The sequence below is a fragment of the Phacochoerus africanus genome, chromosome 2 (genome assembly GCF_016906955.1).
Source record: "Phacochoerus africanus isolate WHEZ1 chromosome 2, ROS_Pafr_v1, whole genome shotgun sequence".
Taxonomy (NCBI): Eukaryota; Metazoa; Chordata; class Mammalia; order Artiodactyla; family Suidae; genus Phacochoerus; species Phacochoerus africanus.
Window position 1 is genome coordinate 20,637,688 of NC_062545.1, and position 14,967 is coordinate 20,652,654.

A 14,967-nucleotide genomic window follows, 5' to 3' on the forward strand; every position below is an offset into this window, starting at 1 on the left:
TCTAAAAATAATGATAAATTGCAGCAAATATTCCCTGCCATGACAATATTAACTTTAGCACAATTACAGCACAATTTGAAATACAGAATGCACAGAAGGGACAGCTCTCTGATGGCCTTATACTTAGAAAAGAATGCAACAAGCTTGCATGCAGAGAGGGAGATTTGGGAGAGGTTTGGGGAGTGTAAGAGGACTCAAAATCTTTAAAAGTTAGGGGTAGTGGTGAATATGATAGAAAATCATTCAGAATCACAATACCAATTCTAAGCAGAAACTGTCAAATCATAGAGGAAGAAATGTCAACATTTTTCATTTTCTAGTTCAACACACTAGGAAGCCCAGAATTTAGAGCAGGGGATAGAGTGGGTGTGGTCATCAGAGTATCAGAAGTTGGAAAAACAGACAGGAAGGAAGTTCATGGGGGAAAGGAAATTCAAGGTCCTGACCCTACTGAAATGGCTTATAATGAAATCCAAGCTGGCTAGAGGGGTTGCTGATGAAGTCTGAAAAGCAGAAGAGTTTAAGCACCTAAAGATTAGGAGAAAGATGGGTGGGTTTGGGAAGAAGAAGGAGAAATATAAATTGAAAATATCAGAAGATGTGCATTTTTAAATAATCTTGTTGGTACGATGTACATAAATTATATAGAGACAATAATACTATAAAATTAGAGGCTAGAATATAGATGGTCCTGGCATATAAGAAGCTACTGAAGGAAGGTCCTCCTCACAAAATCCCTAACTTCGATGTGAAGGAAAATTGTTTTAATGATGATGTTCTGAACAATTCTGATTTGCTAAAACAGAGGGCTTTCCTCTAAGGAACACAGCAAAACCAATGGCATTCAGATGCACATGGCCAGGTGGGATGCAGTAAAATAAGCTGTGTGCTCTGGAAACTATTTGCCCTCGGGTTCCTGGAGATTGATCATCCTAAGGATGCCAAGATAACATAGGATATGAACTGAGTCCCAGGCATGGCCAGATTTATGGGGCTTAGGAACAAACGAAGAATAAAAGCATTTATAGATAACGTAAAAAGAAACTGAGAAGTCAACATAAAAAAGCTATCAATAATAGATATCAACACCAAGGATGATAGAATAAAAAGTCAGTTGCTCAAATCGATGAGAGAAGTAGAAGAGTATCCTACAGATCAGAAGAAAGAAGGAATCAGATGGTGAGAAGGTAGAATAATAGATGTATTCACATCTAGGACAAGTTGGAGAAGCAATGCTGAAGAAATAGCAATGAGGCTGCTGACTTTCCTCTTATCCTTTTGGAGCAGCGCTCCTGTTTAGCCAGTTTCTGCTGGTACCATACTGGGAGTTTATGGCTGGCAATCTAATTGTTTGGCATCCATAGAGTTGTTAAATATTCAGAATATTCTCACTGACTGCCAGGTGAGGAAAATGGGAAAACTGAACTCTATTTCAAGTACAGCAGGCAATTGAGGGGAGAGCCAACTTTCAATTAAAGAAAAAAGTGGTGGGAGACTTTACAGAAATATTAAAGACACAGGAGAATTTGTTCATAAGAGAAGCCAGTGCAAGAGGAGACTATATTTGAAAGGAATGAGTGGAAAGAACAGAGGAGAAGAAATTCACAACCTGCTCAGCAGGCATCATTTTCAGGAAGGACTAAAGGAGGCAGGTGGGCTAGGGGGTAAGTTATTCTACATTTTCGGTAATGAGAACGCTCCCCACCCCCACCCCCACCCCCTCAACTTCTTGAGAAGAGAGTTTCTCACTAAGGATACTCCTGGCCTCTTCTCAAACCCTTTGCTCTTTCAGTCCCTCTAAAGGTAGAATGGGGAATGTGATTTGTAAATCTGGGGAATAACTGGATAAACAGCTCAGCCCACACTTACCTTTTGAGATCAAGCCTGCAGAGACTGAGTTCTTTTCTCCTCTTCCATGTAGCGTTTCCCACATGGGAAACCACATTGTGCAGTGGCTGCTGGCAATTCTGCCTTCATTGGGGTTCAGTTAATAGCCCCATTTAGCTCTCACTCTAACCTACCTCCTCAAGGCTAGCCTCTGGCAGTAATTAACATGAGGCTGCTGTTCTTATTCGTCCATACTTTTGTTCCATATTTCTTCAGAATCAGCCAAGAAAGAGGGATGCTACTTCTGGGGGACCTTCTCAGAAATTCCCAACATTAGTGACTCAGAAAAACATAGAGTGGGGAGAATGTCTATGTCTTATAAGCTAATGGGTGCCAAACATAATGATAATCAATGAGTGTAATAATAACAGTTACTTGCTGAGTGCTGAGCATGGGTCACTGATTAAGGTACTTTATATGGCCTAATTAATTCAGGTATTCCTGATGACTCTATGAGGAAGTTACTCTTAGTATCCCTATTTTACAGATGAAGAACTGCTACTTACTGGCTAAGTAACCTGCCCACAGTGTCAGAGTGGCCAAGGGACAAAGCCAGTGTTAGAACACAGGCAGTCTAGCACCAGCATATAAAACTATTAAATGCACCACTTCTCTCTGAGATGTGCTCCCTATATGAGGGCCTATTACTAAGAATAATAAACTATTATTCTTTTAAAAATTGAGATCTAACTGACATATAATATTAGTTTCAGATGTACAACATAGCTATTCAATATGTGTACATATCAGAAAAGGATCACCACAGTAGGTCTAGTTAGCAATAAATCTAGTAATGAAAGTAGACCATTTCCTTAAACCATACACAAAAACAAAATCAAAACGGAGTAAAGCCTTAAATGTGAGACCTTAAACCATAAAACTCCTAGAAGAAAACATCTATGTAGTACACTCTTTGACATGGGTCTTAGCAATATTTAGGGGAGGGGGGTTGTCTCCAAAGGCAAAGGCAACAGCAACAAAAGCAAAAATAAATAAATGGGATCTAAACAAACTAAAAAGCTTTTGCAGAGACGGAAACATCAACACAATGAAAAGGCTGCCTACTGAATATAAGAAGATATTTGCAAATGATCTGTCCCAAAAGAGGTTAATACCCAAAATGTAAAGAAGTCATACACTCAGTATAAAAACAGACAATCCAGTTTAAAAACGGGCATGGGGGAGGGAGCGGGAGGGATTGGGAGCTTGAGGTTAATGGATGCAAACTATTGCTCTTGGAATGGATTAACAATGAGATCCTGCTGTGGAGCACTGAGAACTACATCTAGATACAATGCAGCATGACAATGGGAGAAAAAATTAGGTATACATGTATGTGTAACTGGGTCCTTATGCTATACAGTGGGAAAAAAAAAGTGTGTTGGGGGAAATAACAATAAAAAATAAATTTTAAAAAATGGGCATAGGACTTGAATAGGCATTTTTCCAAAGACTTACAGATGTTTAACCGGCACATGAAAATATGCTCAATATCACTAATCATCAGGGAAATGCAAATCAGAACACAATGAGATGTCACTTCACACCTGTCAGAGTAGCTATCATCAAAAAGACAAGAAATAAAAAAAGTGTTGCTGAGGTTGTGGAGAAAGGGGAACCCTCCTGCACTACTGGTACAAATGTAAATTGGTGCAGCCACTATGGAAAAAAGTATAACAATACTTGAGAAAATTAAAATAGAACTACCACATAATCCAGCAATTCCATTCTGGGGTACTACTCTGACAGAGTCTCTAAACCGCTCTCTTTATTTTCAGAATTTTTGTCTTCTAATAAGGAATTCTCCACAGTTGTGAGGGAGGGATCTTTCCAAAGCTTAGAGCTAATCACGCCATCTAAAAATTTTCAAATTCCATCACCTGTGGCACAGACCATGGTACACGGGTGTTCCAGAGTTTGTGTCTTAACCTCTCTCTCCACCTTTTTCTCGAGTCACACTCTTCCCGTCTCCATCACCATCAAATTCTATCCTCAGTCAGACTGAACTTCTTAACTATTCTGTGAAAACAGTGTTATTTCCAGGCTCCTGCTTAGATGTCCTTCTCCAGTCCTCACCCAGACCATTTGGGGGAAAACTGTCCATTTTTCAAAGCTCAGCTTAGTAATCACCTCTTTTATAAAGCCTTTGAGGACCAACTGAAGTGAAAGTAACCACTCTCTCCTTTGGATCTATCTTAACCTGAGCAGAACTGTGAACCCCTAGGGGCAGGGGCCATATATTATTTATGAATAGCAATACCTTAAACTTAGAAGTATGTTCTTATTAAATGCTTGAATCTCCAGAGATGGGTAAGAAGAGGCTAAAAGCTATTTTAATTTCATTATCACATTAGAAACACATTTTACTGGAATGTAAGATTTGTCTTGATGTAGAAGGCTGCTGACAAAAACATCTTCTCCCATCTTCTAAAAATATTAGCTACTATTCCAACTATGGTTTTTGAATTCTTTCTTTCCAGGTTAGAAAAAATGTGATGCAACAGGCTTAGGCAATAAAGGCCATGACACAACAAAAGATTTTTTTTTTTAATCTTCACTAAATTCTCCTTCCTGAAGAACTCATCCTCCAAACTCTCCAACAGCCCGCACCACAGGTACAATCTTCACCACTACTAGCCCTATGGCTCAGCTTGTTAGGCTGGTTAGTTCTGCTAGAACCTCAGTGAATGTTTTTCACTATGTTAACATTTAAATTTTTTTATTTACTTATATTTTTAGAAAACAGGTGATACCCAATGGGATCTGTCCCGTTGAAAATTCAATTTTAAGCAAGCCTAAGTATATTCTCGCACTGTACCATACTTCCCAATTTTCCTCTCTTGCTAAAAAAATAGTATTTGGCTGGTAATGCCCAATAGAATCTTTACACAGAGGCTTCCATAGTCATGCCCCTTGACCCCCTTTTTTAACTGTAAAAGAAGTACAATTCTCTTTATGAGCCCCAAGAGAATAAAAACCTTTAAGGTTATCTCTTTGGAAGGAAAGAAATTTTTTAAATATTATTTCACAATAAATAAATAATCACTGCTTGCCATGAAGTAATCTACGAAATGCCGAAACCAGTTGAAGCAGATCCACTGCATCCCTTTATGTAAGAAAATGTAAACCAGATGCTATATTAGACGTTTATATAGATCAAGGAACTATCAGATTTTCCCATTCAATCTTCACAGCATTCATGTAGGTTAAATATTTTTATTTTGATTTTGTTAAGGAGAAAACCAAGGCTCAGAGAAGCTAAGTGACTTGCCCAAGCTCAATAAGTAATTAGTAAAATCATGGCGTTCCCGTCATGGCTCAGTGGTTAACAAACCCGACTGGGTTCAAGATCATCTGGTTTAAGGTTGGACATTTTTCAGTACATCATACAGTTTGTGAACTTTAAGCAACTGACCCAGGTGCAAGATTCAGGTCTTTCTACCAATATTCCTATTCAGACATTTGCTCTATAACATATTCTCAATCAGTTTCTGCTAAACTCAGACCCAGTTAGGTACTGTCCACCATCTAGTAAACATACTTCTAAAATATTGTTAACTCCTAATAATACTAATATTTGTCACAATGTCTTTTTTCAAGGTCCTTTCGTAGTCAGTCAGCATTCTGGTTCTCAAATGTAACCTTATTTAACTTTACTTTCTCTAAATGCAGACACGAATCATCGGTTTTCCATTTTAATGTCATAAGTGATATTTAATTTCTATAAGTGAGTCTTCAAATTGGACATACAAATAGCATGATGAAGCAAGATATGTTCATTGCCAAGAGTCAAAAAAAGCCACACCTAGATTCAAATCCTGGCACCTGTTAGCTCAAAAACTTGTCAAGTTCTCTATACTCATTAAGCCTCTATTACCTCATGTAACAAATGTAAAAATGTAAGGATTTTACCATTCACCTCACTAGGACTCTGTGACTACTAAATAAAGTGACGCTTGCAAAGATCCCAACATACGACTGGGTCAAGGTAAACACACAACGATCAGCAGGTACTGTCAACATCCTTCGTTATTATGAGGTTTAAGGATATGATAAGCAAATTTGTGTATAGTCAGAAACAGCTGACAGAGGGCAACGGATGTAAATGGAGCTAAAACTGCAAGTTTAAAAAAAAAAATCTTTGCATTTAAATCAAATTATTTCTGAAGAGTAGCATGCTGTTAAGGCTTCCTGTTCTCTTTCTGATACACAAAAATCATAAAAAATCCCCATCCCCCATTATTTTTATTTTGATGTCGACATGACTGACCTGATGCTGGCAGATTTTGCTTTTAAGTCATTCCATCTTTGGTTCATATCATCCAGTCGATGCTGAAGCATAGTAGCCTCTTCAGAATTTCCCAAAGCTTTTACCATCTTCTGCCTGTTTCCATCAATGCTTTTAAATATGTCGTTGTGGGCATCAATTTCCGCCTGGATGTCCTAAAGAGAAAAAGGCAAAGAGAGAATGGAATTATGAGGTGTTAGTGTCAACATCACCTGGGATTACCATGCAGAGCTTTAATTTTTTACACTCCACAGATAAGTCTTTAAAAAGCAAAGTAGTTAATTTCACCTTCAATGACAACAAATTTGAGTGTTTTCACAATTTGTACATTTAAAAGAATAGTCTTTCAATCTTTAAGAAACTGATTTCCCCCCATTCTTAAAAACACTATGTATTACAATCTAAATTTCATGGATCAGCTACTTAGATGTTCTGATTCAATAAGAAATTTTTGAAATTTTACACAACTGTGTTTGCCAAATTACTTAATTTTTACCCCAACAAATTCTTCTTTGTCTCTTGACATAGGTAAACCTTTCCCCAAGATATGAAGTTTTACAGAGGTCAGTAAGACATTACATAATTTAAAAAATGTTCTTACATTTAGACAAACTAATAGTTTGTCCTTTCAACCTAATAAAATTTATTTCTAAAATTTAAAAAAAGCATTTCTAGAAGTTCCTGCTGTGGCACAGCAAGTTAATGATCTGGCATTTTGGCCAGTTTGATCCCTAGCCCAGCACAGTGACTTAAGGATCCAGTGTTGCTGCAGCTGTGGCATAGGTCACAGCTGTGGCCTGGATTTGATCCCTGACCTGGGAACTTCCATATGCCACAGATACAGACAAAAAAGAAAAAAAGTGCATTTGTGTAAAAATGTTTATCTCATTAAGAAATTAAAAAAAAGACAAAATTATATTTCTCCTAAAAAGAATATTTTGTACACTTTTATAAAGTATATTTGAGTGTAGTTTAAGCAAAAAAGTATTATAAATAATATTTACAATAAAGTATTAACATAATATAATAATATTCATAATAAAAATTGGTTCAGACGTTGAGGAGGCATTTTGGCAGTTTGTATTAAACACTTTAAAATTGTTGAGATTACCTATCTTAAGGAGATTTATATATAAACACACTTATCACATTGATTGTTTTTAAACAGTAAAAACAATCAAAATATATTAATGTTAATATACATTAGGTTTTAAAACGGAGGATACAAAATTACATACTATGATATTATTTTAATTTTTAACCTAGGTGTTTAAATTAGTATATATATTTGTAAATCACTCAACACATTAATTAAAAGACTATAAGAAATAAGTCAAAATAGTGCAGTCTCTTTCTAAGAGCATAAAAGGTGATTTTAGTTTTCTTCTTTATACTCCTCTGACTTTCCAAGTTTCTACAAAAAACAGGTTTCTTTATGTAATTAGGTAAATATAACAAATTTAAACTTTAAAATACAGAAGGTCTTATCAATTTTTTGAGTACATTCCCATTATAAGGTTGTCAGCACAATTTTCTATATTAACTGGGCAACTGCCTTTTCTTTGTGAATAAATGTAAATAAATGTCAATAAGCATAGCTAATCTAATGCGACAGCCACTAGCAGCCAACAACCAAGTATGAACTAATGAACAGAAAAACAGACACCAGAGGGGCCATGAAGCTGTGGATGTGGGTGTCCACGTCATTAACTGGTAATGAATGCGAAGGCAACATACTACAGAAATGAAAATTACATTTCAGGTAATGAATCAGAAATAGCAAAAGGACAGCAAACTCTTTAATACTATGGTTTTTTCGGGGTTTTTTTTTTTCCAGCTGCACCCTTGGCATGTACGAGTTCCTGGGCCAGGGATGAAACCCGAGCCGCAGCAGTGACAACACCAAATCTTTATCCTGCTGAACCACCAGGGAACTCCATTAAACACTATGGGTTTATATATATATGTATATATATATATATACTTTTCATCTTCAGCTTTCCTTTATAAGCCTCATTCTTCTTAAGTTTTTCCAATTCTAAATGAGCACAATAAGAATTTAAGTGGAAATTCTTTGAATATCAGAATTCATTCCTGATAAGCAATCCATGTCTTCCATTAAGAACCAAGACTTAGGGGCCAGCATCTACGTGATGGTTCTTCAGACCTACACAAACCAGAAAGACTCATGGAAAAGACTTTTGCACCTTACTACTCCAGTCAGCATGGTGAAAAGGTGTTGCTTACATGAGGTTAAGGGGAAACACTGCTGCTTTATAACTTCTGGGAAGATGTATGACACCTAACATGACATTAATAGGGTTGTATTTGAGAGATGGGAGAGGTGAACACAAACTTTGACGGACAGCTTCTGCAAAACTGATGCTCCAAATTTCCAAGCTCACTGGTCTCAGTTATCTGACCCTAATGACGAAGCCAAATCAGGTCTCCCTGCCAAGTGTAATCTGAGAACACCCAGAATTAGGGTTAGCCACTGGACAAAAACTTTGAGATTATTGACTCTTCTGCATTTTACTAGAACCCCCACTCCCAGAGAGTGCAGAGCAGACACTGTGGGGGAGCAGGGAACCAGTGCCAGATACTGATTCAGGATTCTCAGGCTGGGCATTTACATTTATGCATGTAAACAGCAATCTGGTTATAATCTTAGCTTGGGATATTTCAAGTAGAAATTCTCAGAAAAAAAGAAAAGAAACATTCTGCTAAAAGTTTCTTTGATTACATCTCCTGAACAACGTAGTCTTACTCTTTAGAATAGAACCATTCTATTTTTGTGTCCTGAAATGCATATTGAGATATCTAAAAGGATATATATAAAGATCAACAGTTTTAAACTTGGGTTGTAAATATGTATATAGCCATCTTTCTCAAAAAGCTCAAGACAAAGTAAGCAAGGCCTCTCTTTGCTCTGTGTTGCCAAGGAGAATCTGGCCTCACATTTCCTGTATAGGTTCCTAAACATCATTTATCAATGGACCACACCTAAAATCACATGGCAACTTCAAACCACAACTCCGAGAAGTAACCTGACGTCTTTGCTTCCTTTCATATTCAAGGGACACAGAAAGACAGAAGCACATTAAGACTCAAAAATAGTTTTCTAAGTTTCACAAGAACATTCCACAACATCAGGAAATTTGGCTACCAGAAGCATGAAGCAAATCTGGCTCGTCACATCAGATCAGGTAATGTCTCTTCCGATCAGGTCACAGCGAAAAATACAGTAAACAACTGCATCATTGGCCCAGTCAATAGTTACAGTGTTTCAACAAAGTTTTGGTTAAGAGCGCCACTAGCGATCACACATTCATATTGGAATATAAGTTTCAGTGTGCAGAAAATCCTTATACGCATGAGCCTCAGCAAAAGTTAGGAAGAAAATCAATAACCAGAAAATAATCAAAGAAAAGGACATCAGCATAAATTATTTTTTTTAACTTAACATTTGACCAAATACGTCCAAGAGCTACTTAGGATGAAAAATCATCTAACATCTCACCTGTATCCTTCAGAGTCTTTGTTACACAGAATAAACATAATGAAAAATAAATACAGAGAGATCATAGATAGACAGATGTATAAATGCATGAATGAATTATGAATAAGTTCATCCTGGTATATTAGCCACTGTAATGCCAAGAAAAGTCAGATAAAGAATTGGAAGGAAATGTAGTGATCCTTTTGTTTAATCTCTTTATTTAAAAAGTTTAACACGGAGAATCTAAAATTATTTGGAAGCCTGTACTTCAAAGCCTTGCTGAAGCTTTTCACTGGAAATTTAGAATTACACGCAGTTAATGAGTCATGCTCCTTCATAGATCACTGTGCAATGATGCACTGGTTTCGAAATCAAGATGCCAGCATGGGAGGCTGTCAGATCATGTCCCTAATGTAACATCAAATGCTAAAAGAAATTAAAGTTCTCTATGAAATAGGGTTTAGTCTTGCTGCACAGCTGGGAGACTTGCCCTACTAAGGCTTACCTCTGTCACCTGAAAGCCTTTCTGACCATTAAATAAACATTAAAGCATGAAATGGTTATTGATAACGGGTTATGGGAAGTACAATCTAGAAGCACAAAGGCGATGCTCTTCCAAGCATTTAACATAAGCCAGTCATGTGCACAGAGGGACCACAGCAAGATATTAAAGCAGTTAAGCTAACATTTGAAAGCAGAATGGAAGAACTATTTTAAATATCCACCGGAAAGGCTTGCAATGTACCATCAAATGATGTAAGCATAATGCAGAAAGTGAAAAAAAGCCAGGGGTTAGAACAAGAGGACTACATATTTTTCTCTAAGTAAATAAAACACCATCAAAAGCCTAAGATGCCCACTTTCACAAGAACCTGGCAGAAGAACCTTCAAAAGCTTACAGAGGTTCACTGATCCACAATTAGTCGTTTTGTATACAACACCCACTCGTCCAGTCAAAATATACTTCACGAATAAAGAAAAACATTTATTTATTTACTTATTTAATAACTGACATTTTAATACTGGTTTTGCCCTAACTGGCCATTTCTTTAATGATATAACCCAAAGAGACATTACCTGCAAAGGCTCTATAATGTGCATCCCTAGGTTTTATTTCTTTATAACATTCTGCAATCAAGCAGTGGTTGTAACTGTGTAAGCAGAAACATTGCCTTAGATTATATGAAAGAGAGCTACGTGAACTCTCTGATAGGCACCAGAGACTTACAACAGCACCGCTAGGAAGGCTTCAACAACTACGCTGGGTGTTAGAAGAGATTCATCTTCTTGGGGCCTTGTTGACATTGTTTCGGTTATTTTTGCAAGGCATATTTACCTAACCCGACATGGCCATAGCAGTGTTTTCGCTGAAGGAGTCCTGACCCCTTTCCTGAAGGGGAAGAAGTGAGGTTAGACAACTTCCCAACTGTATCCCAAGGCTCAGGCTACATCAACAAAGTTTACCTTTGGGGGAAACCCACTGTTCCTTTCCAGAGTAAGACCAGAATACAGAGACAGCTTAGGATTGATTATCAAGAGCTCAGGAGGATTGCTGCTAGAGTTCCAGGTTTTGAAAATGAGGGATCGAACCTTTTTTTAAAAAGTGTCAGTTATTAAACCCCACCCCCCAAATTCAAAACTCAATTATATTCTGAGAATTTGTTTCATACTAGGTAAATATGCTTTGAGATTGTTTGTGAGACTTCTGAGATAGTGAGTCATTGCAATTACTTAGTCAATTAATTACTATAATTAATTTATTGACATCAACAAATTATCCAATGAATTCTTTGTAAATTACATTTTCCTTCAGCCACTAATCTCATACATTGTCACCCCTCTGTTACTAATTATGGAATCACAGTTTGACTGACAAAAGAGAGTGCAATCAGGTCTACAGGGCATTTAAAAGGTAGAAATCGATGCCAGGAATGTTCTTTTCCCATTATCTGTGATTATATATACATATTAGACAATAGAGCAGAAAAAAGGTTAAATTACTAAGTGGAACAAATTTATAAGTAACTGCACTTTCAAGATAATTTAAACAAGCCAACTTGAAATGATAGAGAATCAATTAACTGACTACATTTTACATTCCAACATAGCAAACACAGCTACTAAGAAAACTATTTTTCACAAAATGTTCCAAATCCTTGACACAGTACCAATTGTTACTAAAACATGCTAAAGTCCTAGTAAGTTAAAACACAGTGGCTTCCCTTCTGGGGTGTGCTTTATAGATTTGATCTGTGTATGATTTGGAGTTTAAGAACAGTTATTAACAAATGTTTTTGTGTGGTCAAACTATTGCCTCACCTTCATTCCCAAAATCAGATTGGAAACATGAAATTGAACTAGGTATGAACCCCTAGTCAAAGGCTTTTGTATTTTAAATGTTTCAGACTACAATCCTGGCAACCCAACTTTTCAACTCCTGACCTGTGTAAAAGCTGTTCTGATTGCCCAGAAAGCTCTCAGTTTCTTCCCCCAATATACATTCACCCACATACTCACATACCAGCTCCCAATCTCAGTTCCTTCCTGAAAGTCATCTTTTAAGTTCCAGTTTAAATGTAATTTCTCCAGGAGAAACTGCACTGCACTCAGATTAGATCACGTCTACCTGTTACTCTTATAGCTTCCTCTAGTTTTGCTAAACAGCAGGTTTTTAGCATACAAACTTGTTTATGTTTTTAGAACACAGACTTGTTACAGTCTGGATTCTCCCAAAAGGTTGCAAGCGCAAAGAGAGGAGGTCTACTCTGTTATTCACCCCATCCTTGAACTCAGCTTAGTGTCTGGTATACACTGTGCCCTTTATATTTAGTAAATACTAAAGAAATGAGTAGACCTTGGACTTGGAAGTTTACTGTGTCGTTACAGGACCAATTTTTCAAAAATTAGATATGGCAAATTGAGCAGCAAAATATAGATTCAAATTATAATTCTGAATATTGATCATCCTAAAGGAGGTCAATGTCAGAAAGCAAATTTAGCATCGAGTGGTTTCTCTCTGGGTTGTCATTCTGGGAAGCACCTTTCCCAAAGGATTCACCAAGAGAGTGTACAACTCACACTCAGACACAGACACAGACACACACACACACACACACACAAGCCCTTAGAGAACTACCACTGTCATGAATCATCTAGTAGCAGGACTGAATACATTAATAAAAAGGCAACAGCCACTCAGAATGTAAGTAGGCTAGCAGTGTCCATTAGTCTGTCCTCTGGGACTACTAAATAAATGGAACAGACAGTACACAGTGCAGATGGCTCAAGTACGACAATATATTAGCCACTGAGGTCATCAGATACTTTATAAAGTACATTCAGGGAGAAAGTTATTTCATTAAAATCAAGGTGGCAATAAAACCAACTGATTGGCTGGATCTCTGAAAGGTGCCTGTGTCAAGTCGGCTGTGGGTCTGAACTCTGGGTATAGCTACCCTGATTACAAAAGCTCACCCCTCATCCCCTGGTGAGGTGATTAGGACTGGCTTGCCAGCAGGCACATCTTGCCCCAAGGTCCTCCTCCCCTGGTGAGAAGTTCCAGTTTCAGTCTCTTGAAGACCACCCTGGGGAACATGTGGTTCCTTTCCTTGGGGGTTTCTTGATCCTTGGCAAACTATCACCTTGAGGAAACAGTAGAGAATGCTTCCTGCCTCCTGGATCCCTAGGAACTCTGAGTATCAAGTGCAATTTGTCTATCCTGCCTAGGCTGGAAAACCATTCCATGTTTTGGGACTAGATAACCAAAGGAGAGGGCTCTGCCTTGTGCCAAACCTTCCCGTAGAACTGATAGCCAATATGCGTCACAAAACCACTAGATTTCTTTAAAATTCAAAAACATCAACCAGATACCCCCTTTCCATGTTATCTCACAAGGTGCTGTCTTGAAGTTATGCTCAAGGCCTCTTGTCATCTCGAAATTTCAATTGTTTAACCAGTCTGCAACTTTTCAGATTAACGCTCATTGGAAGACCCACCACTGCCCCAACCCTGGGCTCTAGTTTTCCTAAAGCCTGAAGTGGCTTCAAGAACCCAGAAAAATACCTTTTTGCTATGGTAACCGAAACATCAGCCTGAAGATTACAATTACCTGTAAGGAAAGTGTTAAATGACCAAGGTTAGAATCCTGTCTAGAAGCAGATCACTAATACTGAGGGAAGGATAGGACTATGGAAATGGAGAGTAAAGGGACTATGGAAAGGCTGTTACTCAGCTTCTGAAGGTATCATGTGGCTTTTGCATTAGAGCCCCAAGCTTTGGTCTTTCCCTAGACATGGCATTAGTGCTTTCAGAGCTGGGGGAAGCTGGTTATATTTGAGAGGTGTGAAGCAGTGGTACCTTTCCATAATATAGTTTTCCTGGCATCGAGTCAACATAGCATAGGCTAAATATATGAGACAGCTTTTGTGAAAATACACAAAGGATTTTTTTTTTTTAAAGATCTGAGTTGGAGAAAAATACATTCAACTTCCTACAAATGAAATATGGCAACGAGATTAACTTTCACATAGATTTTTATGAAGGTGTCTAACACAAAAATAAACATGTATGGAGAACTTCAGAATGTCAATTGCTGCAAAATTGCTTCTTGAATTTGTTCTTTGTCTCCAAAAAAATTCCCAAATCAAGCCTTTGACAGGACTGAGCCTATAGGCTTCTTTTATGACAGTCAATGCTAAAATAAAAATAAGAAATATGCAGATACTGTGGTTTAGGAGTTCAAGGAAGAAACAAACTAATATGACCAGGACTTGGAATTTTGTCAGTAAGATGGCCAAAAGGCTGAGGCAGGTTTCTCACCTCTGGTATTGGACCTAGGCTTTTAAGGCTAATAGCAGCAATTACAACACAAAAGTCCAGCTATTGCCCACAATTACTGCCTCTCAGGGGGTCTAAGTAATGAATTATTCATGGCACATATGCCCTTTACCTTTTAAGGAAGAAACAGACAAATCTATACAAACCGAGCTAACAGATCTCTTTATGGTCATAAAGTTTGTCACCTGCTGTTACCAGCTGCCATAAAGAAAGTTTCTCTAACCTCCTCCACCCCTTCTAAACGGTGAGCACGTTGACCGGGAACCATCCTTTACCCTCAGGAATGTAAGTGCTTAATAACATATTAAAGGGAGAGGTCAAAGTGAGCCCAGAGTGACAATCGTTACAACGGCAGTACGAGTGTGGGGGAGGGGAGAGAGGGACCGGAGGGAGCAGGAAACCAGGAGAAGCTGAATTCTTTCTCCCCTCTAAGCACTACACTACTTCTATCATCAAG

General features: G+C 37.7%; 1 protein-coding gene across 14 annotated transcripts in view; it reads right to left on the minus strand.

The window, feature by feature from the left end:
- UTRN (utrophin) overlaps window positions 1-14,967 on the minus strand; it is a 537,684-nt gene that overhangs the window by 153,229 nt on the left and 369,488 nt on the right. For all 14 annotated transcript variants that reach the window (XM_047770002.1, XM_047770001.1, XM_047770005.1 and 11 more), the window contains one exon: window positions 6,158-6,330. In XM_047770002.1, the coding sequence (XP_047625958.1) occupies window positions 6,158-6,330 (173 nt within the window). The remainder of the gene's footprint in view (window positions 1-6,157; window positions 6,331-14,967) is intronic.